Source organism: Cucurbitaria berberidis (genome assembly GCF_010015615.1).
Source record: "Cucurbitaria berberidis CBS 394.84 unplaced genomic scaffold K460scaffold_3, whole genome shotgun sequence".
Lineage (NCBI taxonomy): Eukaryota > Fungi > Ascomycota > Dothideomycetes > Pleosporales > Cucurbitariaceae > Cucurbitaria > Cucurbitaria berberidis.
The window spans coordinates 2634755-2661557 of NW_024468937.1; the positions used below are offsets into that span (position 1 = coordinate 2634755).

The 26803-nt window shown below is 51.2% G+C and overlaps 13 protein-coding genes across 13 annotated transcripts; 7 read left to right on the forward strand and 6 right to left on the reverse strand.

Annotated features, from left to right (window-relative positions):
• Positions 1-3063: 3063 nt before the first annotated feature.
• K460DRAFT_108923 (uncharacterized protein) lies at positions 3064-4340 on the reverse strand. Its single transcript, XM_040926539.1, has one exon. The coding sequence runs from the start codon at positions 4246-4248 to the stop codon at positions 3493-3495; it is 756 nt and encodes a 251-aa protein (XP_040787992.1). The 5' UTR covers positions 4249-4340; the 3' UTR covers positions 3064-3492.
• K460DRAFT_366311 (uncharacterized protein) lies at positions 3852-5202 on the forward strand. Its single transcript, XM_040933342.1, has 4 exons — positions 3852-3993; positions 4121-4347; positions 4404-4667; positions 4724-5202. Exons 2-4 carry the CDS (start codon positions 4306-4308, stop codon positions 4925-4927), a joined length of 510 nt encoding a protein of 169 aa, XP_040787993.1. The 5' UTR covers positions 3852-3993; positions 4121-4305; the 3' UTR covers positions 4928-5202.
• A 134-nt stretch (positions 5203-5336) lies between these two features.
• On the reverse strand, positions 5337-6525 carry K460DRAFT_366313 (uncharacterized protein). The gene has a single exon (XM_040933343.1). The coding sequence runs from the start codon at positions 6455-6457 to the stop codon at positions 5756-5758; it is 702 nt and encodes a 233-aa protein (XP_040787994.1). The 5' UTR covers positions 6458-6525; the 3' UTR covers positions 5337-5755.
• Positions 6526-7363: 838 nt separating this feature from the next.
• K460DRAFT_366314 (uncharacterized protein) lies at positions 7364-8665 on the reverse strand. The gene is made up of 2 exons (XM_040933344.1): positions 7450-8665; positions 7364-7397 (listed from the first exon to the last, which is right to left on the reverse strand). The coding sequence occupies exon 1, from the start codon at positions 8273-8275 to the stop codon at positions 7667-7669; it is 609 nt and encodes a 202-aa protein (XP_040787995.1). The 5' UTR covers positions 8276-8665; the 3' UTR covers positions 7364-7397; positions 7450-7666.
• An 856-nt stretch (positions 8666-9521) lies between these two features.
• Positions 9522-13650, reverse strand: K460DRAFT_416693 (uncharacterized protein). The gene is made up of 3 exons (XM_040937825.1): positions 13299-13650; positions 13156-13246; positions 9522-13108 (listed from the first exon to the last, which is right to left on the reverse strand). The coding sequence occupies exons 1-3, from the start codon at positions 13469-13471 to the stop codon at positions 9851-9853; spliced, it is 3522 nt and encodes a 1173-aa protein (XP_040787996.1). The 5' UTR covers positions 13472-13650; the 3' UTR covers positions 9522-9850.
• A 535-nt stretch (positions 13651-14185) lies between these two features.
• K460DRAFT_283568 (acyl-CoA dehydrogenase NM domain-like protein) lies at positions 14186-15686 on the forward strand (the record flags this gene model as incomplete). Its single annotated transcript, XM_040928669.1, has 7 exons — positions 14186-14263; positions 14314-14471; positions 14521-14754; positions 14799-15051; positions 15101-15424; positions 15476-15571; positions 15630-15686. 7 exons carry the CDS (start codon positions 14186-14188, stop codon positions 15684-15686), a joined length of 1200 nt encoding a protein of 399 aa, XP_040787997.1.
• A 457-nt stretch (positions 15687-16143) lies between these two features.
• Positions 16144-17113, forward strand: K460DRAFT_405694 (uncharacterized protein; the record flags this gene model as incomplete). The annotated part of the gene is made up of 2 exons (XM_040936876.1): positions 16144-16242; positions 16409-17113. The coding sequence occupies 2 exons, from the start codon at positions 16144-16146 to the stop codon at positions 17111-17113; spliced, it is 804 nt and encodes a 267-aa protein (XP_040787998.1).
• A 248-nt stretch (positions 17114-17361) lies between these two features.
• Positions 17362-19014, forward strand: K460DRAFT_416696 (uncharacterized protein; the record flags this gene model as incomplete). Its single annotated transcript, XM_040937826.1, has 5 exons — positions 17362-17445; positions 17498-17680; positions 17731-18046; positions 18101-18327; positions 18400-19014. The coding sequence occupies 5 exons, from the start codon at positions 17362-17364 to the stop codon at positions 19012-19014; spliced, it is 1425 nt and encodes a 474-aa protein (XP_040787999.1).
• A 394-nt stretch (positions 19015-19408) lies between these two features.
• K460DRAFT_366317 (uncharacterized protein) lies at positions 19409-20541 on the reverse strand. The gene has a single exon (XM_040933345.1). The coding sequence runs from the start codon at positions 20181-20183 to the stop codon at positions 19569-19571; it is 615 nt and encodes a 204-aa protein (XP_040788000.1). The 5' UTR covers positions 20184-20541; the 3' UTR covers positions 19409-19568.
• Positions 20542-20932: 391 nt separating this feature from the next.
• Positions 20933-21635, forward strand: K460DRAFT_109226 (uncharacterized protein). Its single transcript, XM_040926540.1, has 2 exons — positions 20933-21428; positions 21484-21635. Exon 1 carries the CDS (start codon positions 21003-21005, stop codon positions 21402-21404), a length of 402 nt encoding a protein of 133 aa, XP_040788001.1. The 5' UTR covers positions 20933-21002; the 3' UTR covers positions 21405-21428; positions 21484-21635.
• A 176-nt stretch (positions 21636-21811) lies between these two features.
• On the reverse strand, positions 21812-23027 carry K460DRAFT_355260 (uncharacterized protein; the record flags this gene model as incomplete). Its single annotated transcript, XM_040931865.1, has 2 exons — positions 21812-22485; positions 22532-23027. The coding sequence occupies 2 exons, from the start codon at positions 23025-23027 to the stop codon at positions 21812-21814; spliced, it is 1170 nt and encodes a 389-aa protein (XP_040788002.1).
• A 621-nt stretch (positions 23028-23648) lies between these two features.
• Positions 23649-25421, forward strand: K460DRAFT_285355 (amino acid transporter-like protein; the record flags this gene model as incomplete). Its single annotated transcript, XM_040928807.1, has 1 exon — positions 23649-25421. The coding sequence occupies one exon, from the start codon at positions 23649-23651 to the stop codon at positions 25419-25421; it is 1773 nt and encodes a 590-aa protein (XP_040788003.1).
• Positions 25422-26016: 595 nt separating this feature from the next.
• On the forward strand, positions 26017-26738 carry K460DRAFT_366319 (acetyltransferas-like protein; the record flags this gene model as incomplete). Its single annotated transcript, XM_040933346.1, has 1 exon — positions 26017-26738. One exon carries the CDS (start codon positions 26020-26022, stop codon positions 26512-26514), a length of 495 nt encoding a protein of 164 aa, XP_040788004.1. The 3' UTR covers positions 26515-26738.
• Between the last annotated feature and the right edge of the window lie 65 nt (positions 26739-26803).

The window sequence follows — 26803 nt, forward strand, 5'->3', positions numbered from 1 at the left end:
TGCCCCGCTCGATGCAAAGATCCTACATCCTCGAGTCGCCCCATTCGCCAATGGACTAGTCGTTGTTACAACTATACCAATTCGATTGCAAAGCCGTCCCTGAAGCTAAATGCGGACGATACTGCGCAAGCCTCCTACATGGTTCGCGAGGTGTTCCCCGTCTGCATTCCCTAGGGTGCTACAATGCGTCTTGTGTTGGTGCCTATCACACGAGCACGACATGCTGCTGGAAAGGATCAGCTTCTCGGTTGTGCAGATTGTCAGGCCCAGAACTGCGAGGAATGCTCGTCAACCCCGCATTTTCCTGCATAGCATTAACGTTAATTTGAACGGCCAAGCTCTCGGGATCTTCAGTTAGCGATGTGCACGCTCGGGTGGCCATCGCTGCCGCTAATCTCCCGTGCAAGAAACGCATCATACGACTGTCCTGTTGACAAGAAAAGATCTTCATATGTTGCTTTGAAGCCATCCGCATTCCATTGCCCAGACAACGAAGTTGGAGGATGAAGAGCCAGCAGTGAGCTCGCCGGCTCATTGTGTATTCCAAAAAACATGTCTGCAGTTTGTATGTTGGTTTACTACGGACCAATTCATCATTTTGCGAAGCCGTGCTCACGTTACCGATGAACGAGCGGGTCTGATATGCAGGGCCACCGGCTGTGGTTCGCAACGTACGGCTAAGCTAGCTCTCTGCCGTTGTTATGGCTTGTCTCCCTGTCGACGCGATACTCTCTGATGCATAAGAGTTGTCCCACAATAGTATAGGCCGGTCCGGTGTGCTTGGTGTGCCGCCGCCTGCGCAATTCGCCGAGGCCTTTGTTGAGTCTCCGCATCGTGATGCTCATCTCGATCGTAAGCGGGGAGGGGGGTTCCTCTATGAAGGATAGCTAAGTCCGTCCGTCTAGAATGGGTTGTTGACTCCGGCGAGATGTGAGGAGGGGGTGTTGTTGGTTGCTGCGGTTGTGCGTTTCGCGCCCTGTCCTCGAGGTGGTCAGCCAGAACCACACACACCTACGGGCAAGGATTCAAAAAGAGAAGGATGGTCGCCGGTGGTAGAGTGGTATAAGAAACTCTCCTAGGATATTTGTTGCGGGTGTATTGCGGGGTGTGATACTCGCGCGCGCAAGCCCATTGGGAGGTCGTTGGAGCTCGAGGCAACAACACGCTGGTGTGCTTGGGGGGCGACCATAGCCAACAGCAGCCGTGAGCTTGGCGACAGGTAATGTTGTCAGGGGAAGAGGGGCAACTAAGGCCTGCCTTTACCTTGGATGAAGATGTAGACAGGTGATGTTCAGGGGTTGTCTGCTTGGTGATGCAGGTAATTTGGTTGCCAGGAAGGAAAGTCTGGCCGGCCATAGCTCACACCTGGGGGCCTAGACGACTGCCATCGACATTCACACCCGCAAACAGACTACTGTGGAGGTAATGACAAGCTCTGTGCCTCCCAGATGCACCCTACTGAGCTGTCTTCCTGGCCAGGCTCTCCTTCTTCTGCACCTTTCGGCCTTCCCCTCGATTTTCCGCCATTACTTCGCCCCACATGACCCCCAGCATCACCCAGACGCCAAACACTCAAGACGCCCCTCTAGCACCGCTTCGATTACGACAGCTAGCCTCCAAGAACCCGCGTACCCATTCGCCTCACAGCATCCCCTACATCTGGAGTTACGCCGAGCTTTGATCGCATCCATCGCATGCACAACATGTCCGCCGCAGACTCGAACGCCCCGCGCTGTCTAGCAGATACTCCCTTCGAGCTCATATCATGACAAATACAACTGCAGCGTCACATTGGAGCAATGCGAACCAGGGCTCTACAACTACCAGCGCTCAGCACTCTACGAAGCTTCCTCGGGCCTCCTTGTCTCCTTGTCGAGGTCGCAAGGCCGAAGGATGGACTCGAGTGTCAGCGGCAATCACGCTCCTCCACGGGAAAGCTGTACGCAACCCCGACCAAGGCGCAAACACCCCGCAGGTGGCAGTAACAGCCTGTACCACAAATCCACATTATCCCCTCGCAAGAGCCATAAGCGTCTCTGCAGAACTTGGGTGTATACAACAGCCAAGCCGCGTTTAGGAGGGGCTCACAGCGTAAGCAAGATCGCAAGGCGAGGCGGACTGATCTCGAGGCATTGATTCACAACCTAAGACTAGAAAAGCCCGATAGAGGCCATCATGACATGCATCCATCTACAAGGTACAAAACGCGCTGGTCACGATGGTTGTTATGATAGAACGCGTGGAGGCTGAGCATACTGATTAATTGCAGTTCTAAATGGTACGTACTTGGTACAAGCCTAGATACTCGGTCGCAAGCAATTCTGCATCCCTTGGGCGTCAGACGTGCATCTCAAGTCTGAGGAACTGAACTCTTTATTCAGAGCAACGCGACTTGGAGCCATATAAGTCTTCCTTGCTAGTCCAAATCTACCGAATGAGGGCTACTCTGTAGCAGGCTACCTTCATGACGGCCTCTACAAGACGTGCTCGAAACGTATACCATGGATGTCGCGCTCCGTTGTTTCAGCCTCGTCGTAGGAGCAGGTCACCGTACTGCCGTGAAAGCTGCCAATTCATCACCACAACTAGTCTACTCACACCTTCAGCCTATGTGACATCCAAAGGACTCTTGTAAATAGTCATGACTTGCAAGCCTCGAGTAGATAGCTGACCGACCCTCACCCACCTTCCCAAAGCCGAGTCAATGGTATGGGAGGGTGTTGACAGACTGCTCGTCAGTTGTCAGACAGGTCGAAGATTGATTGTTAGGATATCCTCCTGCTTCGGTGGCGATGGATTGAGTGACGAGCCGCCTTTAAAAGTCGCCTAGACTGAGATTCTTGTCTTTGCAATACAGATACGGGCTGAACATATTAGTAGGAATGGATGAGTGTAGTGTAGTTTCAATTGGATCTATCTTTATGAATCATGTGTTTTAGTGGCATTGAAGTGATGTTTACTTCCTGGTACGATACCAGGGTTCTCAAAGGACCTTTTTTTGATTGGTAGAAGGGCGATAGTATAGGACAAGGGCAAGCTTACAATGCATCTGCCATAACAAGAAAGCCTAGATTTGTTTACTATGAATTGAACAAATCTATTCTTCAGACGGTTAATTTTACGACTCTTCGAGCTTCGCCATGAGAAAACCTTTTGTCGAATACGAAGTTACTTTGTTATGAGTTATTATCACAAACAAGAGACTGACCTCGAAAGAGAATGCTCATTTGTACTTTTACTACATGAACAAAGTTCTGCGAACTTGACAGTCAAAACAGTTCATTCAAGATTACGCCATCCTTACAAGTTGACTCAGGGCTGTCCTTTGTACAGCTTGAGATCGTGTCCCAAGCCCAGAACTCTTGACACAAGCGCTGTTTCCGTGGTGGTTGCCGTGACACCCTCTCCCAGCAGCTTGACTGGCCAGTGGCCCTCGAACTTAATACGCAACCCCTCGAGCTTAATATGCAAACCGCAACGGAACACCTCACCTCACCCAGCCCAGCAACAGGCCTCATTTGGGCGCAAACCATGACGATCACGTCGATCTGGCACGCTTTTCTTCATGACACCACCACGTCTTGCCTCGGGAAGACGCTTTTTCCGAGTCCTCAAGAAGGACGTCCCTATGGTGCCGATGTTCCGGGAGGGTAATGGGTGTGTCATGCGCGTGCGTTCTACGTCGTTGACTGCAGTAGCTCGGCCGGGGAAATAAGTTAGTCTGGTCTGAAATGTGGCGAACCGGTAGGGTGATCGAAGGGGTTGTGGTGGGCGTCTTGGGGGGGAGGACGTTGATCCCTGCGTGGGCCGCATCATCGCTGCCACAGTAACGAGCACGACGGCGGAGCAACCATGTTCACAGCCTTTATCAGTTGAAATCAATAGAAACACGGCTGCTCGCTCTGAAGTCGTTCCTACATTCTTCGCAAAGTCTCTTACCACTACTACCATATCGCAAAAGCTAAACAAAGCGATCGACGCCAGGCTCACGTTGTAAGTGTGCCCAATCCGGAACAGTCGGCGCACAGCTGGCGGGACGATTTCACCTGGGCGCGTCCTGTGACGTAGGCGCGCTGCCATGACGCTGCCGATGCCGCTACCTCCCGCTGACTTGCTACAGAAGCTCCCTCGGAGCAGATCATTCACCAAGCCTCGCCTCTTTGCATTTGCCCTGAAAATCTTCCCCTCATCATCGCATCCTTCGTCTGTCGCATTCTGACGCTTTGATAGCCTCGAGTCTTTGTCCATTGCATACCCGCATCACTCCCACTACAACACGCTACACAATCGCATACTACCGTCAAAATGGTTTCACGAGCATTGTCCATGGGCCTTCGCGGCTGGCAGGTATGCATCCATCCCATCACTCACGGTGCGAAACGCGTCGCTAACAGTAATGCAAGTTGCTCTGCGCCGTCATTGTCACCGCGTTGATGGGTAACAACATTCATCGCGCAACAAACGGCACGACTTCGATTGTCAACTACTCTTTCTTCGTCGGCCTCTGGTGGCTAGTCACCCTGCTGTACTTCCTGCCTACCTCTTTCATCGAGAAGTTCAGCATCCCCGTTGTGGACATCGCCATGGACAGCCTCAGCGTTCTCTTCGGCTTCTGCGCTGCCGTTGCGATGCCCGCATATCTCGGCGCACACAGCTGCTCCAATAGCGTACGTCATGCAATTGTCTCGCTAGTTTTCGTTCAAGTGGTACTAACAAGTTGCAGGCATACACTATTACCAACAAGGTCACGAACAGCTCGCACAACACCGAGAAGAACTGCCGTCAAGCTCAGGCCACAACCGTCTTCTTATGGTTCGGATGGGCCGCTTTCGTCGCGTCGCTCGTCTTCTCCTTTATGAGCGGGCGCGGCTCCGGTGCCAACCTACGCGGTATGCGCCGCGGTGGTCCTTCCATGAGTCAGGTCTAGGATGCCTGTAATGTGTACTCGGATTCGTCGTGGAACACGCGATCGGACTGCAGCGACGTGTAAACGCGTCCGGAACAACGCGGATACTTCTCACGACGATGAAATTTGGGAACTTGTACGATCTGGATGATGGATGATACATCGTGCTGGTTGCCATGATGCTGGATGGGATTGGATGGGATTGGAATGGGAATACCCGCATACATCAGATATGGCTTATGGCGTTTTTGCAATGATCTTTAGCGCCTGTAGGAATACCATAGCTAATATGATACCATGGAACACTACAATACTGCTCGTCGTACCCTTCCTCTGCAACACCGTCATGGCTCATAAGCTCCCATTACGTCATCTAACATTAGTCATGACACCTCGACCCGATGAAGCACAACATCACAACATCACCAGCCACAAAAGTCTGCACAACCGAGTCTTGCGAAGTTCTTTGTAATTTCTCCACAACTGTTGCAGAGTAAAAGTAATGTATAAGTAATGCAAATCTTGCAAGCATAGGTCCTTCCTTTCCTTGTGCCTTGCCGATTCCCTCCCTTCTCAAGCTCCCTTCATCGTTCCTTCTTCATTTTCCTTTCCTTCGTGTCCTTGCCCTTCTTCACGTTTCCCTCCTTGGCCTAGTGATGGCGGCGTGTGTTGGTTTGATTGAGCGAAGTTTCAATGGCGATGGTAGCTTTGCTAGGATACTGAAGCCGAGCAGTGTCTGACCCCTCAGGACAGAGCTTCTTGCTGGGGCGCTGCGTTCCTCGTGCGCCAGCGGGAAGGAAGCGACATCTTGCCCCGGACAAAGCGCTTGTCCTTGCCTCTGACCTTGCTCTATGGAGTCAATTTGACACGCTTGTTGTCTCGCGTGTCGACTGCTTCCGTTTCTTCGCCGCAGGACTTACGCTTCCGCGGATTGCTCTCGTGGTCGCTCTCGTTCGCATCTCCAAAAAAGGACTTGCGCTTTTTCCTCCTGCGCAATCGCTTGTTGTCGCGAGTGTCGACTGCTTCAATCTTCTCCAAGCCTTCGTCGATGGACTTGCGCTTCCTTGACTTAGGTGGCGGGCTGGGAGTGAACTCCAAAAGGTCAGGCATGTCCTCTACGGGGAGTTCCCATGGAGTCGTATCCATTTCGTCGACGGTGTCCGGGCCAGCGACTGAGGTAATAGCCTCAGTATCTGCAGACATTGATGCTTCTACAGGTACATCGACCATGGTTCGGTCCCAGTTGAACGTCGCACCCGGTGCGAAGATCCATTTATAAATGTTGGCGAGGGAAATGGATGTGGTCGCTTCATCCGACACGAGAGGAGCATACCCGGGATGGTCAATCTTTCCAACAGGACGGGCAGGAAGCATGAGGTTGAAGCGCGTACGCTTCTTCAGTGCGACATACTGGAGGAAGCTGTCGCCTGCCTTCTTCGGCAACTTTCGCTTCTCTCCGTGCATTTCGTCGATTGCTTGCCAATCAACGTGCATGCCGTCGGGAGTCTCATCCTCCTCGTCTTCGTCCTCATCTTCTTCGTCCTGAGACATTGTGTCTTCAGGACGTTCGTCCTCCTCTATCGGCTCTGTTTGTCGGCCGCAGTATAGCAAGACCTCCTCAAAGGTCATCGTCTTCAAGAGCTCGAACTCGTCTCCATACGGGTTCTCAAAGAGCTTTTGGACACGGTTCAACTCCGCCGCAGGCGTGAGTCGAGGACGGCGCACACCCAGGGAACGGGCGGCGCTCACGAGCGTGGGATCGAGGGCATCACCCTCCATATGCCAATGAGGCATCAAGCTCGGGAGGAAGTATGCGATCGAGTCCTCGAGTTTGTGAGTACCATGTGACTCTAAACCGGGATGTTGAAGGATATTGGTGCTGGTCTTTCTGATCGCAGCACCATTCGGAGCATCCTCATCTTCTTCGACGATCAGGATGACGCGCTCTGCTTTTGCATCTCGCTCAATCTTTTGAGCTTCTTTCTGCTGGTCCCACTTGAGCATGCTCTTGATCTCAGGCACGATGCACGTCTTGATCACCTGCTCGCATTGCTTGAGAGCCGACTCGACGGCCTTGAACTCCTTGTACGCGTTCCAATGGTGGAGAACGCCGTACATACCCGGTAGGAATCCTTCGGCTACTGTGAAGGCTGGCACACATAGCTCCCATGTTGCATATTTTCGGCCCAAATGTTGGTTGCCGAAGGGGTATGCAGCGACGTACTCATCCCATGTTGTCTTGTGGGCGTTGTACGCGCCTTGGGAGGTGTTGTAGACCTTTAGCCAGTATGAGTAGTAGGCTTTGTCTACTGGTCCGAGTGACGTCCAGAAGCGATGGGCTGCTCCTTCTCCGGTAGCGTTAGGCGTTGAAGATGTGCCGGGTCTTGAAGATGTGCCACCAGTGGTGGACTTTCCAGACTTCTTAGAAGTACTGGAAGTTTCCGGCTTGGTGGCCGAGGTAGGGGCTGGGTCAGCAGAAGCTGTACACAATGTAAGTATCTGCCCACTATTCTCATGAACCGTGGCAGACTAACCTGTAGCAGTCTTGGGCTTCTCAGCCGCGGAAGTCTCGTCTACAGCATCTGCTTCAGGACCACTTCGGTCAATTGGATCGATGTCAGTGGCATGATATGCAGCACACTGCTCTTCAGTGCTGGGGGTCCCAGAGAGAACTAAGCGTGTCTCATCTGGAGATGGAGATGGCGCGGCAATCGACAAGGTGGTGATCTATAAACACTGTTAGCATTTAACAATGTAAGATCAGGCCGAGAGATCAGAACATACCATCTTCGAAACCACCAGCGACATCATGTGGCAATTATCAGTCGCTTGGGGGAATAAAGATGGCGTCTGCAAATTGATCTTTGTGGCGATGGGTCGAGGGACATAAAAGCCGGGCCTCGCATTGTTCAACAGTGCCAGCACCTGAGGCAACAACACGACCATCGATTGTATTGGTGCCCTTGATCGAGTGTGCTGAACCTCTGCGCGACGCATCGTCATCCAGGCTCGGAAATAGTAAGAGCCCACGACGGCCTGTCGCAGCACAGTGTTGAAGTCCCAGAAGATCCTGCTGCGGTCCACACATGGGAACAACACGAACTGCTCGCATTTACGGCGATGACGAAGGCGAAGGACGGCGTGGTTTGGCGGACTTCGCTTCTCTCCAGGCGTCGTGTCTTCATGTTGCTGTCCGAGTATTAATCCCCATCTTTCAGCGAGGACTTGGAGATATGCAACTTGAAAGATGACAATAACCAGGATAATAGTTATTACCGTCAAAACAAGGTTTGTCGCCTTGACGAGGGGGTTGGGCATGCCAATGATAGTGGCGAGGAAGACCGCGAGGATGGTCAGGAAGATCGACATCGTTGCGGTGATGTTTTCGAGATGATTGGAAATAAGGGGGATATCGAAATCTTCAACTGTACTGGAGGTCGTCCTAGATTCTGAAGGCAGATATGGAACTCTTCCCCCAGACTGGGAGAGATATTATGCCCCATCAGCATCGCGGTTGTGGTCTTGGCTTATGATGCCTGCACGTTGGTGACGGTAGGCTTGGCGTCTTTCCCTTGGGAAGAGGGAGTGCAAGGAGGGGTCGTGGTTGCGTGGGCGATGGGTTGGACCGACAGTGAAAGGTCTTGGTTTCACACTGGCGCACCAAGGCAAGGAAAGTTTATAAGAAGTATAGGGAATCAGATGGAAAGACTATAATCATCGGAGCGGGTGAATTGCGAAGTATGTGAGTGAGGTAGGGAGATGTGCGTGTGCGTAAATGAAGAAAAATGTAACATAGTATCTTCTGTGTCTTCGTCGTACTGCTAATACTAAAAGTATTGTACAAATACACCACTAGAGACTATATATCAGACAAAAACAGAACAAGTACGATTCCGAGCAAGAGAGCATAGCTAGGTCACTCATATACTGGTGTGATATAAGTGGATGCTTGCTATCAGCCTGCAGGAAGACAAAACCAAACACCTTTCGCCGACACAAAAATCCACAAGCCTAAAATCTACTAAATCTCCATCTCTGTCTGTTTGTTAGCTGCTATGCACCAAACAAACTACCCTAGAAGGTACGCACTTGTTTACTTGCTCACTCACACCAGGCCCATCTTTCAGCATCCCCAAAAACGCACCAATGATAAATTTACAAAACTACAAGACTAGCAAACCTAACGTAAGGAAAACTTGTTCAAAATGTACACTTGCACTTGATAAAAGCCCGCAAGCAACAACTGGCAAACTGGTTTGTAGAACACCCCACCCCCTTTCCTCTAATAATGGCGAGTCAAAGTGATTATTTACTGGTGTTGGCAAAGACACGGTCAACTACGATGTGCATTCACAATAAAGATGTAGAGACAGTAAACATGCTAGTTCAGTTTATAATATGCTCAAACAACAGTCACAGAGCGATTTAAACTTGAAACCTTTCTTCAAAGTAGAGCAGAGTGTATTACGACGTCCCTAGAGTTTAAGGGAAAAAATAGGGTTGCTAAAAAGTCCGTGATTTATAACTGATCAAACGGAAGTGAGGGCTTGGAGAAGTACACGACCTTGTGAGCTTTAGTATCGCAATTGAGATTGATTATAGGTTAATGACTGTTACCGCTTCTTGAGACGGTCGGCTCGGGCCGATGGAAGGACTTGGTACACATTTTAGAATGTCTATCATCACAAACAAGGATCCTATCATGAACATTCATCGTCTTTATTGACAATACCTATGCAAGGAAGAGGAAACAAACTCAAGTACCGCTCAAGCGCCATCATAGCGACCATTTTGGTCGATGCTACCCCAAAAACGCCGTTAAAAACAAACGCAATGTAGCCTCAAAGGCCATCAGAACGATTAAAGCCACTGGTCATCAGGATCGTGTTACACATGCCATCAACATCAGTCATGTACCGTGGAACCAATATACGATTGACCTCCTCAACGGGATGGGCCGGCGGTGGGACGTGGAGATGGATTATACGTCCAAGCACCCTCCTTAACGAGCCTCTCCCTCGCCTCACGCTCCTTCCGCCTCTCCTCCTCCGTAACTTGATCATTGGCCCAATAAGCGCTGCTAGTGCGCTCACGGAAACGTTTGTGTCGCTCCTTGTTCGGGAATACCTTCTCCATCTCAAGAGGCGCAATGGGACCGAAGATCGTTTCCGGGTCCATGAGTTGTTGGTTAGAGAGCATCTCGCGGAGGTTGGGTGTGTTGACCCAGCTAGGTTGTTCGAACTCGTTTTCGGAGTCTTCGTCTTCGGAGTCAGTCATGATCTCCGGGAGCTTGATGTCGTCGCCGTTCGGGTATTGGATCTGAGGCTGCGGTGCATGGGCAGGCTCTGCGAAGGGAATTTTGCCCTTTGCGAACTGCGCGTGAGCAGGAGTCATTGGGTTCATCTTCGCTTGCTGTGAAGGGCGCTTAGCGGGGCGATGGAGCGTCTCGTCATTCTCGCCCTGGAACGGCCGCTTAGGAGGCTTAGCCGGGTTGACCGGGGGAACGTTGATGCGGTTGGCATCTTGGACCGTTTGCATACGTGACACAGGTCGAGCGGCGCCGAGGTCAGCTCGAGGTTGCGGTGCTGGAGCTTTCGGCTTTTCGATAGCTTGTGGTTGCGGGCGGGCAACTCGAGGAGCGGCGGGTTTGGTAGTAGGCGGGGCTGCCCTAGGTGCTGGTCCTGATTTGGTGGATAAGGCCGAGGCTGGTCTTGCAGGGGCTGCCTTTGGTGCCGAAGCAGTGGATTTGGAGAATCCTTGAGGAGCAATAGGAAGAGGCTTGCTTGTTGTAGCTGGGGTAGGGCGAGAAGCCGTAGGGGGTGCTTGACCATATCTAGTGCTATTGAGATTGACCATGATCTTCTGGGGCGCCTTTGCCTTGGGCAGCGCATCTTTGCTCGATGGTTTGGCGAGCTTCCTGGGCTCTCGAAGAGCCGCTTTAGTAGTCTTCGTCGTAGGTAGTTGGCTCTTCGGCGGGGGCGGGGGCGGCATCTCATCGGCAGAATCGATATCTTCTCTTGAAGAAGCCGTATTGACTCGGGTGATAGCCGGTCGAGAAAGTGGCTGCTGCTGTGGCGCTGCTTGAACTGGTGTTTTGGTGGCCGCCGTGGCAACGTTAGGTTGCCTAAGGCTTGATTGAGATGACGTTGCGGATGGCGTCTTTGCTCCGGCATGCTTGCTCTTGTGGTGGTGCGCAGCAGCCTTTAACTGCTCTTTTTCGCGCATTTCCCTGAGTTTGGCTTCAGCGCGCTGCTGCTTGGCGTCTTTCGTCTCTCTCTCTCGGGTTTCCTTCTCTTTATGTTTCTCGCGCTCAGTCGAGCTACGGGTTCGTCGGCTTTCCTTTGTAGGACTGCTAGGCATTGTGGCACCCTTTGCAGACTTCTTTGATTCTTTGGATGGCGAGCGTAAATGAGAAAAGATAGAGCCTGGCTTCTCTGTCCGCTTTGGGCTGCTGAAGATGTCGTCTGACGAATCCTGTGCGTGCTGTCTTGCTGGACTTTGGTGAAGCGCGTCAAGCTTGGCTTGAGCACTAGTGGCACTTGATCCAATGAGCTTTTCTTTTGCTGCGCGGAATGCGGAGTATAGTTTAGATTTGGATGCGCTGAGGGGGCCATCCATGTATTTCTTACTAGTTGGAGAACCGACCGGAGTGGTAGACTCTACCACTATTGATAGATCGGGATTTGATACTGAAGTCAGCTTTGAAGGCATAGCTTTAGGTGGTGACGATTGCGTCGTTGCAGAATGGCTTTTACTGAAAGCAGGTCTAGAAATCTTGGGAGCAACTGCTGCAGTTCGGACCGGAGAGATCCAATCGTCGTCATCATCGTCTCCCGTGGCTTCAGACGAAGGTAGGTTCGGATACGATGGTTGTGATGACTGAATGTGCGGGACATCGTCCTTGGGCTGTGTGGAAGAGAAGCTCTGAGGTTGAGCAGGTTGTGATGATAGAACATTCTGGCTGACACGCTTGGGTGCTTCATTTTGCTGCTTGAGCATATTTATGCGTTCGAAGAGGCGCTGAGTAGAGGTCTTATTGTGGATCTTGGTCGTTTCTGATTCCTCTCTTTGGAGTTCTGGACGGTCCATATCGACGTCCACATCCTCATCGTGGTGTGCTTCCACGGGCTGCACGACTTGGGAACCTCCTAAGCTCTTACCTCCTGTGAACCTGCCCATCTGGCTGCTACGAGCCTTGCTCGGGTCGACGTGACTTGTCCTGGAAACGCGATTGCCCATGCTCTTCTTTGCGAGTAACGGTTCACGCGCAGGGAGGGAAGCAAACGTAAGGCTGCTTTTCCTAACTAGCGGCTTTACAGGGCTTGACCCATCTGAGGGCGAGCGTACATCATCGTCGATATCCATCTGGTCATCGATATCATGGTGGACAACAGTGTCGTCATGCGCAGCGTCTTGGAAAGAAGCCGGAGGAGGACCAGCGGGGGTCGTGGAGTGATCTGGGGCGAAGAGGTTCTTGGGCTCTGGTGCAAGAGCTCGGTGATTTGCTGTGTCGAGTGCGTCGTGGGTTTCAGCTGAAATACTGTATTGCTCTGAGATAACGCGGGGTGGCTGGGGAAAGTCAGGAATATCTTGCATATCTTCATCGTCATCCTCGCCAGCGGAGCTGAGCTCGTGGCGGATCATAGTGTCCTGCGTATCAGATCGCGACAGATCTGCCCTGTCATCGAGATCCATGGCGTCGTCGCGCTTCTCGCGTAGATTGTCCTTTGAGGTATTTTTGCTTGCAAATGCTTCTTTTGCTGAGACGAAGCTGTCGCCTGTGTCGCGTCGCTCATCCTCCTGCTCGCTTATTGAGCGCCTGAAAGACTGGGTCGCTTGTGTGGGTTGCGTAGATTGGGTTTGTGGCGGAGAGAAGACGTCATCGTCCTGTGAGCTCATGACTGTGTCTTGAGTAGAGTGGACTGGGCTCCATGGCGCGGCGGTGTGGAGAGTTGAGCGCTCATCGAACATGTCGGCTTGGAGCCTGCTTTCGACATTCTCTTTGCCAGTACCCACAGACTTGGTAAACAGCTGTCGCGCGATTGGGGTCTTTGCGACGGGCGACTCTACGGGGACCGTGTTCTCCGTGTCTTCTGCAATGTGAAATCGCGCCTTTGCGGACTTTTGTAGATTGTTCTTCAAGCTCTGTTCAGCAGGGCTGGGCCGCTTCTGTCCATTGGCGGACAATATGTTGGCGAGAGGCTGCTTACTGTTAGAACGTGGGACGAAAGGGTAAGGGAGAATCATACCTGACGGGGCTCGGCCGGATTCTTCTTGCGCGCGGTGTGAGGCGTCTTCCCGCGCAGCTTGCCGGGCGTTTTAAACACCTCGAGATTATGTCTGTCAACAATGTCAGTCTAGAACGCGCTGGAACGCAACAGGCGCGACATACTGTCCATCGTTGGCGAATATGTCGGACATGTGCTCGTTGAGCCATTCCAGCTCATTGCGCACAGAGAAGCCGAAATCTTCCAGCTCCTGGGAGACGAGATCGTTTGATTGATGGCGCTCTTCAAGGATCCATCCGGAAGAGCCAACGGCAGGGGTCTTGGTGCGTGCAGCCATGGTTGATGTGTAGAGGTGAATGTTGAAAGCGCGTCGCGGGCGACGCGTCGCGATCTAGATGAGAGAGCACGGAACGGCCTAGGCTAACTATACATGGCGCTTCGAATGTGTTTCTGCAAGTGGGTAGCTGCGCATAAAGCGGGGAGTGCTCTGGTCGGGGTGTCGCAGCGGTGTTGGAGTGTTGGAGATTGTGTGTTGTGACGCGGCACGAATCCAAACATTGGAGTGGGCCGCTTTGACCACCTGCCAAGCAAATCCCCGATTATTGCAGCAATAGCTCCCGTACTGACATGGTGTCCCAAGCCGAACACACCCACTTCAGATGGGGTCATCTATTATGGATCCAAGCTGTACAAGTGTGTGAACATTTTGAACCCCCAATCATCTAGCTGCATTTACCTTGTCCAGAAGAAGGTCTATACAGGTCACGACGCGGCTGAGACCATGTAGCCGACTTGCCCATGATGGGTCCACCAAGGATCGCCTATATCCGTTCAACACTGGCCGCCTGCTAGCCTTTGTTCTTCCTTCGTTATCTTGTATTATCGATAGATATCCTTACCATATCTCAAATGCATCATGGCCTCAAAAGCCTTCTCAACATCCCATGTCTTCTCACATTTACGACGTCATGCAGCCTCCACACTCAGATTCGGTCCATTGTCACATAACCGAGGCTCAAGGTGCCTTTCCGTCTCTTCGCCTCACAGGATCATGGAGATGTCCGGCTTCACCGAGGCGCAACTAGATGTGCGGGACGCTGTCTCGAAGATTTGTGCCAACTACCCTGACGTAATACGCCTTGGGCTCCTTACAGGCAGACTTCAACTAACAATGACTAGGAGTATTGGGCAGAACATGACAACACAGGAGAGTATCCGCATGAGTTGCATAGAGACTTAGCAAAAGATGGGTGGATAGGCATCGCCTTACCAGAAGAGCTCGGAGGTGCTGGTCTTGGCATTTCAGAGGCCACAATGATGCTACATACTATCGCTGAGTATGAAATGTAAGTAATCGGACAGAAGAACGTCGCTGATACACAGAAGGAGCGGAGCCGGTATTGCTGGAGCGCAGTCAATCCACGCCAATGTTTACGCAACGCAGCCTGTCGCAAGATTTGCTACACCCGAGCAACGGCAGCGTATGCTCCCCGATTTGATCAGTGGTAAGACGAGAACCTGCTTTGGCGTGACCGAACCAAACACCGGCCTCGAAACACTCAAACTGCGGACTGTCGCAAAGAAGGACGGCGACAGCTACCTCATTTCCGGTCAGAAAATGTATGTCACCTCCGCATCAGTCTTACTATCACTCAGGCATGTAGATGGATCTCATCCGCACAAGTGGCAACCAAAATGGTTTTACTAGCTCGTACAACAGCTTTAGAAGATGTCCAGAAACCCTCAGAAGGCCTCTCCCTCTTCTTCGTCGATCTCGATAAATCAGCACCCGGCCTAGAGCTAAAGAAGATCAAGAAAATGGGCGGCCGAGCCATTGACGCGAATGAAGTCTTCTTCGACAACTTTCGCGTCCCGGCAGATAGCCTAATTGGAAAGGAAGGACAGGGATTCAAGATTGTAAGTCGTTGCGCCACTAATCCGGAATAAATCTTGGCTGATATCACAGGTCCTACACGGCATGAACGCCGAACGCTGTCTCCTCGCCGGCGAAGCCCTCGGCCTAGGCTATGTTGCCTTGAAACGCGCCACCGCCTACGCAAAAGAGCGCATCGTCTTCGGTCGCCCGATCGGCATGAACCAGGGCATTCAGCATCCTCTCGCTTCCGCATATATGCATCTCGAAGCAGCTAAATTGGCCACGTACCATGCTGCAAGACTATATGATAACAGTAAGAAGGATGAGAGTATCACACAGCATGCGGTGGGTGTGGCGTGTAACAGTGCGAAATATTTAGCGGCTGAGGCAGCGTTTACTGCATGCGAAAGAGCCGTAAGCGATCATATATGCCAGGCGCACATTGTCGATATTAACGCTTAGTAGGTCCTCACACACGGTGGTATGGGATATGCGCAAGAGTATCACGTGGAGAGATACATGAGGGAGGTCTTTGTACCGCGGATAGCGCCAATCAGTCGGGTAAGTTTCAAGCCCATGATGTGCTTCGCAAGAGGAAATGATTGCTAACTTACTACAGGAGATGATTATGAACTACATCGCCGAGAAAGCTCTTGATCTTCCTCGCAGCTACTAGTGTGCGAGTAATTCATACCGAAGTTGGTGTACCAAGCTCCTATTTCTCGTGCTTACCGTGGTACCCAAGGTTTCAATAACTGCAGGCAGACACCAGTTTCAAGCCACCAAAATGGACAGTTTCTAATTTCACGGCTCACGGGCGCTGAACTGGTCGAAAGTAGAACCTCAGTTGCGTAATGCGTGAGCCATCATAGGTTGCTCCAGCACGAACGAATAACGTGTAAGAGATTTCAATGTATTGGACCCACGAGGACCCTTACCTTCCGTTTGAAATTCAACGAACGGTATTTGATGCATATCAGTACTCATTTATACTTCGTGGCCTCTAAGTCTCCCGCAGGACCCGCGTGACTCTCCTGTGATCATATTACTTCACCCACCTTCGCAAAGTCTATAAATCTAGGCTACAACCACAAAGACCATCGAAGATACTTGAGCCACTACTAATTTACGAGATGGGCTGCACTTCCTGCCTGGGCTTTGCTAATCCCAACGGCGACCGAGGGCACGATGCTGAACGAACCATTTCCGATTCTCGCGGCTGCTCATGCGATGTAAGCTTATCACCTACATCCGTTGCAGATGAGATTTCCGGCGCCTGGGCGTCTCTTGCAGACCAAGTTCTTGCAAGTCTAACGGTTTCATATTTGCCCATCGCGTGGCTACCAGCCTCCCCAAACATGACGCGCTATGAAGTCCTGCTAACTATTCCCTTATCAGAAGTCACATACAGAAACAACACTGATAGTGCACCCGCCAGTCCCGCCTGCGCCGAAGACGAAGAGTGCATCATCTACTTTGGCCTCATTTGTGCAGCAGGCCGATGATGTGACACAGCAGATTAAGGATATAACACGGATGCTGGATCAGGCCTGGCGAGACGACAGGCCCGCTGCGGCTGCCAAACCCGTAAAAGCTGCTAGGTCTACCGATCGAGGGCCATTGAAGATGCCCAAACCCATTAATTGGGACGCACCGAGATACCCGCCGCCCAGCCGCTTCAAGGAGCGCCCCTGCGAGATAAGAGCAGATATTCCTAAGAGTGGGTACAGACGTGCTTCTAGGGTTGTGGCCGAATTGGAGACGCCGAAGGTCTCTAAGCCTAAGCAGACCGTATATAACGAATGTGGCGAAACATCAAAAAATGAACAGGCACATATCGAGATTGCTTTACAGCAGAAAGACAGACCAAGTTGCCCTAGTGTAGCTAAGAGCGCAGCGGATATGTTAGAGAACCAGGACGGAGCAAGAGAAAGAGGAGAGATGATAGGGAAAGGGTGGCTGACTGTGTACATGAAGGGCCGAAATGACGGGAGAACTACGAAAGAACTACTTAAAGATGTGGACATGTACTCAGAAGAGGGAGAGGGGTGGGAGATGATCGCGAGTGAGGAAGAGGAGATGTGGGATATTGTTGAGCGATAGCAGCGCGTTGGACATTCTGGAAGGTAAAGCGTAGTTTCAATACTGCTAATCTGATTTCTATGTGCCTTTACACAAGTTCATCTTTCAAATTCCCAGGTGAAGCTGACTTGGCCCAAATACCCGGGTCCGAAAGCTCTCCTCCATCTTTTACCTACAAACACTCGTCTTTGTAATACCCTCCTCATTTACCTCCACAACCGCCCACCTGACTTTTCTTCATATCACCCGGTCGCATACAGAGGATCAGTATGGACAAAGAGCAGAATCTAATGGACGTAGATGTAGATTTGGATACGCCTCTGAGTGGGCCGCGCGCGCTGCAAGAGCTCGAGGTAGTTACAACGGGTCTTGACGTATATTTGAGGAGTGCTAACAAAAAGCTAGATAGCGACGAATAATTGTCGGCAGGCTCTAAAGCAGAGTCAGAAGAGTTATGACAAACTACTAGCAAAGTATAACACGCTGAAGAGTAGGTGCAATGGTAGTAAGGCCCTTGAGAATGCCTCCATCAACGAGGGAGGGATAGGTGGCTATGTCACCGTGCTCATCGATGCACACAGTCACAGGGTCAGTCGCGCAAGCTTGTTCTTACAGCCAACAACTGACCAGAATATAAGTTCAAGGGAAACCTTATGCAAGGCACAGAGAGCGGCGGTACTCAAACGGCAAAGTTACTTCGGGAGGCCGTCGCAAAATACGTCGCGGATCTTCGTCTAGGAGAACACATATACCACATCAATGCTCGCGTATACGCCAACTTGAAGAATCTTTCGCTCGAGGTCGAAGATGAATACGAGTACCAGAGTTCGTACTTCAAAAAGCCCAACTTTCTGCGCAATCTGTGTGCATTTGCGGCAGGCTTCTCTGACGAAGAAGTCTTCTTCGACTTCGTGGACGTTGTTGGCCAGGAGGCGGTTGAGAGGAAGATCATAGGTAGGTTCCTCTTGACCGCAATGCATGCAGTGTATTGAACTAATCACCATCCAGAACTCCTCAAATCTAATGTCAAAGACCCACAATGCAAGCATGTTCTCTTCGGTGCAAGCGGCAGCACGAAATACGTGCGCGTCTTGCAGACCCATTCCATGTTCGCTGAGAAAATCACGCTCATTCAGAGAGGTGCCATGGATACTAGTCTCACGGGCCTGGGGTTTAAGGGTCTAGCATTCTCGCAAGTCTTTGACACTCTTGGTGGAAGTGGTTCCACTATTTATGTAAGTACTTGTCCGCGCTTCCTAGAAGCCACCTTTTTGGGAAAAGAAATAAATGGCTGACAATGATACTAGGAAGGCTGCCATGGCAAAGACACTAAGACCAAGTACAATCGCGCCAACCATGTCTTGGAGAAAACCTCCATAGCATTGGAAACTCCACCGAATGCTTCCCTGACTTTGACCTCCCGACTGCCTACTCAACGCAAGATAGAGAGCATTCCCGCTAATAGGGCTGGCCATCGCATCGACACCTACATTACCCCACCAACCGCCGCCCAATGGGCTCTCTATAAAGCTCGGGTTAGTATCAAGAACCTATGCAGTGATTTTCACCTAGCTCGTGCCTGCTACAACGAGCCTTGTCGGTACGATCATAAGCCCATCAGCTCTGACGTATCTTATTGCCTTAAGTACACGCTGAAGCAAATTCCGTGTAGGAAGAAGGGAGCATGCCGTCGCGGAGACTGCTTTATGGGTCATATTTGCCAAAATAGGGCGTGTGCACAAGGAAAATCATCATTCTGCAGATTCAGACTCGATGTGCATCACATGGACCTCGAAGTAGCTAATTGGGTTGAGCTAAAGGAGGAAAAACGCAAGCTCGATGGTCAAAAAGATTGTAACCAAAGCTCAAAAGAGTCGAAGGGGTCATGGACTACGCCTACTGGGCTGCTGATCGATCTATGAGTGAGCAGTAGATGGACTATGCAAGGCTGTAAGATAGGCAAAGGTTGGCAGATAAGGTTCAGAAGAACATGGAATTATTCCTGCTTCTTCTCTGACTGTCATAGGCTTCATTCACAAACGTAAGAAACGGCCAGGAATAAATTAGAGGAGCCAGGAAGATATTCAGCCAAAGGAGCACCTCAAGCAAAGACAAAAAGGACGAAAAATGAAAGCTATATTTCACATCAACATGTACTGCATCTGAGTATACCAAAGTTATGTACTCGTTGTGAAACATCGACTCAACACCCTTGTCCCCAGATACAAGTCGGCGGATCTACTCAAACATCACATCGTTAGCATGTCACATCCGAGGAACAGACACCACGAACGAACATGCATCAAAACTGTTAGAGTATGACAGGAACTTCATTAGATGCGTTGTTCTACAAAAGTTCATTATCAATTAATATCATCAGCCATGAGACATTACTTATGCGCACTTTAAAACATCGCTCTTCCATGCTATGCAGCTTGCTCTTACGACTGTCCAAGAATCTCTACCGTCATTCGCTTCAAACAAACACTCTCGTTACATTGACCTCGACGCAAGTAGGATTCTCTGGCTTGCCTGGTCCCAGTCCCCACGCCAGAGTCTCATATTGATAACCAGCGTAATAAGTCTGGCAAGCATACCATCGATAATACGCTTTCGGACCTCCATTTCCATTCGGTGGATTCGCACTCCAGTCAATGTACCCCTGCACAGCCAACTTGCCGAGATTATCAAAAGTCAGTATCTGCGGGCTTTCAGAACCTGGGCCGAGAATTGGAACCGCGATGTTGGTGGTGGGGTCGTAGTTGAAGAAGACGCTAGATGGGATGGGTGGGATGGAGGGCAAGATCCAAGTCAGGATGCCAGATGGTCCTAGCGGAGGAGAAGGTGGTTGAGCATAGACGGAGGTGTTGAAGTGGAAGGATGCTGGGTTGGAAGGGTTGGGTTTCGATGTTGTGTTGCTGCGGCTAAGGCAGAGCGATTCGAGGGCTGCTCCAGTATGGCATGCGCTCAGCGTATCGTTGATGGATCCATCCTTTGATGTGACGACGAGTTTGAAAGGCGCAGAAGTCTCGTTATAGTACTGAGCGCTCGTGGCGGCGATAAGAGATAGGATGAGAGATGCGATCTTCATAATGCCCGGCCTTTCGAATAATTGGGACCAATTGGCGTCACGGGGACCGTATTAGAGATGGAGTGGGATGAAGGTTGTTGTTAATGCATCCCTCCAGCCGGATGACTTATACTTATACACATACAATTCTCGTTCTTCAGCTCCACATGCAGCCTCATCTCAACGCCTGCGGAAGGTTACACTTATGCAACAGGTCAGGCGTACAAACACGTCGATCCGCAGGCTATGACGTTTCGCTAGCGGGTATCTTCGCCACCCTATGTTCTCGTATTCGTCCAAATCACGCTCCAGGATATCCTGTTTGAGGGGTTTTCCACTCCTAGTGGAGAACTATGGATCAGCACTGTGCATTAGTGAGCGAATCTTTGTGAAACGTCGGATAATTTGGGAATAAGCTTTCCTTTTGTGCAACAGCCGTTGCGTTCCTCATAAACACTTTAGCACCACTATGACTAATTATACGAATTCATAGTGACCGTTGTTGCGTACTATGTGACGCACGCAATCTCGTGAATATTGGAAGCGCTCTTTCTAATTGTGAATAAGCGTGGCACGATGTGCACTATACGGGCGATTGATAATGTGTTGATGGCTATGTAGTCTATTGTTTTGAACGCCACTGAGCTTAAAACTGTCACGAGGCATGGAAGACATTAGCCTCTACAGTATGGTGATGGCGCTCTCGTCATGGTGATCGGATGTAAGCCGGAGTTATTACCTAGCGCTGTTACCATCGTGTCGCGTAGTAGCTTCGCGTCATATCTTCGACTTTACACAGCCATCACCCCAATTATATCCTCATGCTATGACGATGTGAGAATGCTCGTCACGTATCGTAGAGCGTTTACGACTACTGCTTGTCTCCTCCAAAAACCGCCTAATGTCCTGCCCACCCGAAAGACTCCACCGCTCCCTCGCGCACCTCGTCCCCTGAAGTCCCAAAAGGCCCCTCGCGTCCAACCTTACAGATGGCGGTCGGAAAAGGACAGAAAGCCTAAAGCCGCCTCTTGGGACAGCGTGAAAGGCATCGAGAGAGAAGTGTTCAATCCGAAGTCGGAACACTTCGCGTTCGCGTTTGTCATGCCAAAGCACAAGAAAAGTGTTCGCGTGCAAAGCGCCCTCATCTTTGGTGCATCCCTGGCTGGGGCGTTAGTTTTGACAAGGTGGGCGATGCTCGCTGTAGATGCATTTATGGGGGATGAGAGTGATGAAGAGAATTAGTTATACAGAGTGCATGAAGTTGATGTGAGCAGTATGAATTACTTTGTGCGGGAGAATGTATCGCTAACTAACTGCATAGAATGGACATGCATAACTCGTTCAACCTCGTCCATGACATTTCATGACGCGTAAATCATCCTAGACGGGACCGCCTTCCGTCAAATCTCGTCCTCGTGGTTCAACCCCTCTATCGCGACGCGGAAAAATGTGGAAGAGATTGGTAGAATGCTCAAGGGAGCCTGGCGGACCACTGTGTACGGATTGCTTGTGCTGCCGTTGCAGAGCTGGTCCTCTTGTACGCCATCTCACGCCTGTTGCACTACACATCCCACGCGCATGCAATTACCACGGCACCTGAGATTTGCAAGAGGTTTACTACATTCCAACTGGCTCTTTCACTTGCTCCTTTAGCGACGACGAACTCCACCATCATACCCACTAGCACCAACAGCTGTATTTGAGGCATCTCCAACAAGCCCGCCATCGGTTCCGACAAAGCGCTCCTTTACATTGGTGTTCGTGGTCGTGCTCTGCGTTTGGTACCAGCAAATCCATGTGATCCAACAGAAGATAACATCAAAGCCAACGGTGCTCACGACAGGATGTTCTAGCAGCGCATCCCGGATGCCTCGGAAGCCGCTGTACGCATAGGATGAAGCGGTAGCTCTTAGCAACATGAGCCCAGCATTTCCCAGCACAAGTGCCCACATGTAATTGTAGACCTTATCGGTGAAATCAACATCGTTGTCGTTGAAGTACTTGGCCGGGAGGATCGCACGTGCGAAGGGCAGAACCAGTAAGGCAACATGAGGTGCTAGAAGTACAGGCATGAATGCCGTAGGATGGTGCCAGTAGTGCTCATCAGCAAGTAGAAGAGCAGGATACGTGGTGGCCAGGATGGCGACTAGATTGAGGAGCCATGGACCAAGCCATTTCCGACGGTAGACCCCAGAAGATGGAGGCGGGGGTGCCGGCGGGCTCAGGAGAAGAGTGAGAAAGAACAGATTCGTAGCAAAGCTGATTGCCACGATCTGACCGAGGAGCATGAAGGCCCAGGTGTACTTGATACCCCGACGAATACCTACTCTCGTCAGTTACCATGCTTGGATATCAGCATGCGCACACACCTTTCTGCTCCAAATACAACCCAAGGCCGAGCGCGAAAAAGAATATTTGATGTGACCACCAATACCTTGCTGTTCCCACAATCAGAGTCTCCCACGCCTCCTTGAACAAGCTCGTTTCTCTCAACCACAAGCCCCAATGGCGATGATGCGGATCCAGCTCAAGGTAACTCCGCCACATCAGCCAAGTCTGGTACGAGATGCTGAAGTACTGGACCATGAAGGACCACGTGGTCGCCAGGCTACCAACAGCCAGCGCCGTAAAGAGCCAGACATGTTTCCTTGGTGGAGGCTGTGCGGTTGTTGACTTTTGCAATACAGAGTATCTCTTCAAAATCTTCAAGATGATGAAGACAGTCACAGAAACGCAGGTTCCTAGGTAGGAGAAGAAGATCAGGTAGGGGCGTGTGTTCGTGTCAGCCCCTTGTGGCGGGGCTTCACGGTGCCTGTAGCGCTGTGGGATAGAATAACCTGGCGGGCCGAATCCTGGCGGTGCCATGGTGAGGAAATCGTGAAAGGACTGTTCGCTGAGGCATTTCGTATAGTTTGTAGCAGCCTTTAAACGCTGGGGTTGTGATGAGACGAAACGTGTCAATTGCGGTTCAAAGGCACAACCGCTTTGCCGGCAATCTGTATTGATTAAACGGCTCTCTTGATGCCAGTCGTCTGTAATGCAGCATCTGTCGGCAGTGCTCCAATCGCATCGTGGCCGTCAACGCAGGGGTGGTGACGCTCTCCGCACCACGTGAGCTGCAGTGCCAAGTGGTCACGATCGATCGGGCCTTTCTCAGGTTCCACGCAGGTGACCTTCAGGGACCGCATTTTCTTCGCTCCTCCTTTTGCTACAGGGTTTGCGCGCAATTACTTGTACGCTGCCATCCCGCATCGTCATTTCCACATCTTGGTCCAGATCGTTGCCATTGCTAGACTCGGACGTTCGGTGATGTCAGGCACTCGGACCAGCTAAACTTTCTGCTCAGTCCCCTTCATTGGCCCGTGTTTCGACGATTGACACCTCACCGCCACGCCCAACAATTGCGCGGGCAGCCATTGTTCTTTGCATTTTCTTCCCTCTGTCACATACTCCAATCGCTACATATTCCTTAGGGACGGAACAACAATGGCCGACACGCCGCAGTCAACTGCTGGTGCAGATCCCAAGGAAGCCCAGGTACTGGAACAGCACTTGGACCCCGGTTACGAGTTTGCTGCCGACTTCCACCCGGCAACGCCATTATCACAGGAGGAGGGCCCAGGAAGCTCTTCCAACTCCTTCCGTCAGGCACCGGAATCGTCATTGCGTTTACAGGGCGGCGACATCCACCGCGATCTGTACAAGATTGCTGGCCAGGCCAGGCGGCAGAAGCTGCATCAACGAGCAGCGACCTTTTCAGGCGCGCATCACCGCGCACCTCGGGTTTCTGAGTCTGATGTTGACCATGACGAGCTCCCAATTCGAGATCAACTCGCCCCTGGCGGTATGAGACGGCAATTTCTGCAGCGGCAAAGCAAGCGTGTTAGCTACATCTCAGAACCGGTCACGCGGAACTTCATCTCGTTTCTGGCTTTGTACGGCCAGTTCGCAGGCGAGGACCTTGACGAGACAGACGACGAAGATGCCCTTGAAGATGAGGAAGAAGAAGAGCAAAACGAGCGAAGGCCACTGCTCGGCCGACGACAAAGCTCCAAGAGGCTGAGGGCCCAGGGCGATGCCTCGCAAATGATTACTTTCTTCACCCTGTTGAAAGCATTTATTGGCACTGGCATCATGTTCCTGCCGAAAGCATTCAAAAACGGCGGAATGTTGTTCTCGTCAATCACAATGATCGTAGTATCCGCTGTTACCGCACTCTGTTTTGAATTGCTTCTGTCGTGCAGGAAGCGATACGGAGGCGGCGGTTATGGAGATCTCGGCCAACTTGTCGTTGGACCCAAGTTCCGCGCCCTGATTCTTGTTTCCATCACCCTCTCGCAAATTGGTTTCGTCTGCGCTGGTCTCATCTTTACGGCAGACAATCTGGCTTCGTTCCTTGACGCTGTCTCACATACAAAAGACGCACCACTCTCTACCAACGCGCTCATTGGTATCCAACTCATCGTGCTAATTCCGCTGGCGTTCATTCGGAACATCTCCAAGCTTGGCCCCGCCGCTCTCCTCGCCGACATCTTCATCCTCTTTGGCCTGATTTACATTTACTGGTACGACGTTTCATCGATCCGTGAAATGGGCGGCTTCCACCCTTCCATCGAACTCTTCAATCCCCGAGACTTCACCATGACCATCGGCTCGGCTATATTCACGTTCGAAGGCATTGGACTGATTCTTCCCATCCAATCGAGCATGAAGCAGCCGGAACACTTTAGCAAGCTTCTCTACCTCGTCATGCTCATTATCACAGTCATCTTCACCTCCGTAGGCGTTCTCTGCTACGGCACTTTCGGCGACCACGTTTCTGTCGAGGTCATCACCAACTTCCCACAGGATAGCAAACTGGTCAACGCCGTGCAATTTCTCTACTCCCTGGCCGTCCTAGTCGGCACACCGGTCCAGCTCTTCCCTGCTATGCGTACGATTGAGCTTAAGGTCTTTGGCCGTGCGTCAGGAAAGAAGAGCAACCTCACCAAGTGGAAGAAGAACGCTTTCCGAACCGTGCTGGTGTTATTCTGCGGCATCATTGCCGCAGTCGGAGCAAGCGATCTTGACAAGTTTGTTGCGCTCATTGGAAGCTTCGCTTGTGTGCCGCTGGTGTACATCTACCCAGCCTATCTCCATTACAAGGGTGTAGCTGAGCGGCCATGGGTGAAGTTTGGGGATATCGCCATGATGGTAGTTGGTCTTGTTGCTATGGTATATACCACGAGCGTTACAATTGCCAGGTGGGCTGAGACATAAAGTTGTACACGAGAGGGTGCATAGGAGAAAAGTTATGTTGTGAATACGGGTAGCGGTCTTTGTCCCCAAATTTGTGTTTTACGTCATGTCATGCGCGGTAGCATTGGAGTGGAGGTTTGATGCTAGCATTCTTCGAAGTATCATGTAATATTTGCGTAGTTGTACATTAAGCATGGTGTTGGTAATGATGAAAAGCGCTTTCCACATTTCAATCCACATTGAAACGCTGAAACATGAATCTCGAGGGTGTCCACAATTGATGTTGTTTGCTGACTTGGAAAATAATTCACCTTCTACCAAAGGCTGGTTTTACGCGGAGGTGCAGTGGGCAGTATTCTCATATGGAGAGGGTGGTATATTTGGGGAAGACTTGGGTTGGTAACGACAACGTTGATGCCAGCACATAGCAAACCGGATGAGGGCAACTTGTCTAGTTCTAGAAGAGCTTTCAATATACGACTATAGCATCCGTTGACCTACGTGAATTACGTTGCAGGTTAGTTAAATCACATTACCTCTTTTGGCTTAGTATAGCAAAACTTTGAGTGCGGACATGGATCTCCTTGGGCGAGCCTGCATACATCACATGCATCCCACCATGCAGCGTCACTCTCCCACGCCATCCTGGACCCTGCAGCCCACCACACCCGATACAATCGATGAAGTCGTCACATTCATGAACCATGCCCGCCAGGACATGTTCCCAACGCTCAGCTCGCAGCTGCCAGACGATGTCGCACGATGGGTCCAGAGCGGCTACTTCCTCACCGCTCGTAACGAGACGCAACTGATTGCCACAATCGGCTATGTGCCGTACGATCACCGGTTTCCCCAGCTGGATTATCGCACGTTGCGGACGGTCGAGGTCGTGCGGTTGTTCGTGTTGCCTGAACACCGCCGCGGCGGGCTGGCGACTGCGTTGGTTTCGGCGCTGCGGGAACATGCGAGGGGAGAGGGGGTTGAGTGCTTGTATTTGCATACCCACCCTTTCTTACCGGGCGCGATTGAGTTTTGGGAGAAGCGTGGGTTTCAGATAGCTGATGTGGAGGAGGATCCTGTCTGGCGGACGACGCATATGCAGTTGATGCTTTGAGCCTGCGTTATAGCGATTTCTAGGAGGTGGATTTGATGTTTGGTATATTGTTGATTTATCTTGAGGTTGGAGTATACGGAGTAGGTTACGCAAAGGGTTCTCAACATTCTTACTTACTTTATGCAGGTCGTATTGTATCCTTCTAGTATGTGAATTGGCTGCAAAGTTCTATTTTGGTCTTGAAGCCCCCATTTGTAGACTAATTGGACACCTTAATCTGATCTATGACAGAGCTGAATTTGACAGTTCGAAGCGCAAGGGACTTGTGTTGTTCAAACGTGAAGCATGA

Excerpts from the sequence above, each read along its gene's own strand:
- K460DRAFT_108923 (XM_040926539.1), bottom strand. The coding sequence starts at position 4,248 with ATGGACAAAGACTCGAGGCTATCAAAGCGTCAGAATGCGACAGACGAA.
- K460DRAFT_366311 (XM_040933342.1), top strand. The coding sequence starts at position 4,306 with ATGGTTTCACGAGCATTGTCCATGGGCCTTCGCGGCTGGCAG. Across the intron at positions 4,348-4,403 it reads TGGGCCTTCGCGGCTGGCAG|TTGCTCTGCGCCGTCATTGT; the intron begins GTATGCATCCAT and ends CAGTAATGCAAG. Across the intron at positions 4,668-4,723 it reads CACACAGCTGCTCCAATAGC|GCATACACTATTACCAACAA; the intron begins GTACGTCATGCA and ends AACAAGTTGCAG.
- K460DRAFT_366313 (XM_040933343.1), bottom strand. The coding sequence starts at position 6,457 with ATGTCTCAGGACGAAGAAGATGAGGACGAAGACGAGGAGGATGAGACT.
- K460DRAFT_366314 (XM_040933344.1), bottom strand. The coding sequence starts at position 8,275 with ATGTCGATCTTCCTGACCATCCTCGCGGTCTTCCTCGCCACTATCATT.
- K460DRAFT_416693 (XM_040937825.1), bottom strand. The coding sequence starts at position 13,471 with ATGGCTGCACGCACCAAGACCCCTGCCGTTGGCTCTTCCGGATGGATC. Across the intron at positions 13,247-13,298 it reads ATATTCGCCAACGATGGACA|ACATAATCTCGAGGTGTTTA; the intron begins GTATGTCGCGCC and ends CATTGTTGACAG. Across the intron at positions 13,109-13,155 it reads ATCCGGCCGAGCCCCGTCAG|CCTCTCGCCAACATATTGTC; the intron begins GTATGATTCTCC and ends AACAGTAAGCAG.
- K460DRAFT_366317 (XM_040933345.1), bottom strand. The coding sequence starts at position 20,183 with ATGAAGATCGCATCTCTCATCCTATCTCTTATCGCCGCCACGAGCGCT.
- K460DRAFT_109226 (XM_040926540.1), top strand. The coding sequence starts at position 21,003 with ATGCTCGTCACGTATCGTAGAGCGTTTACGACTACTGCTTGTCTCCTC.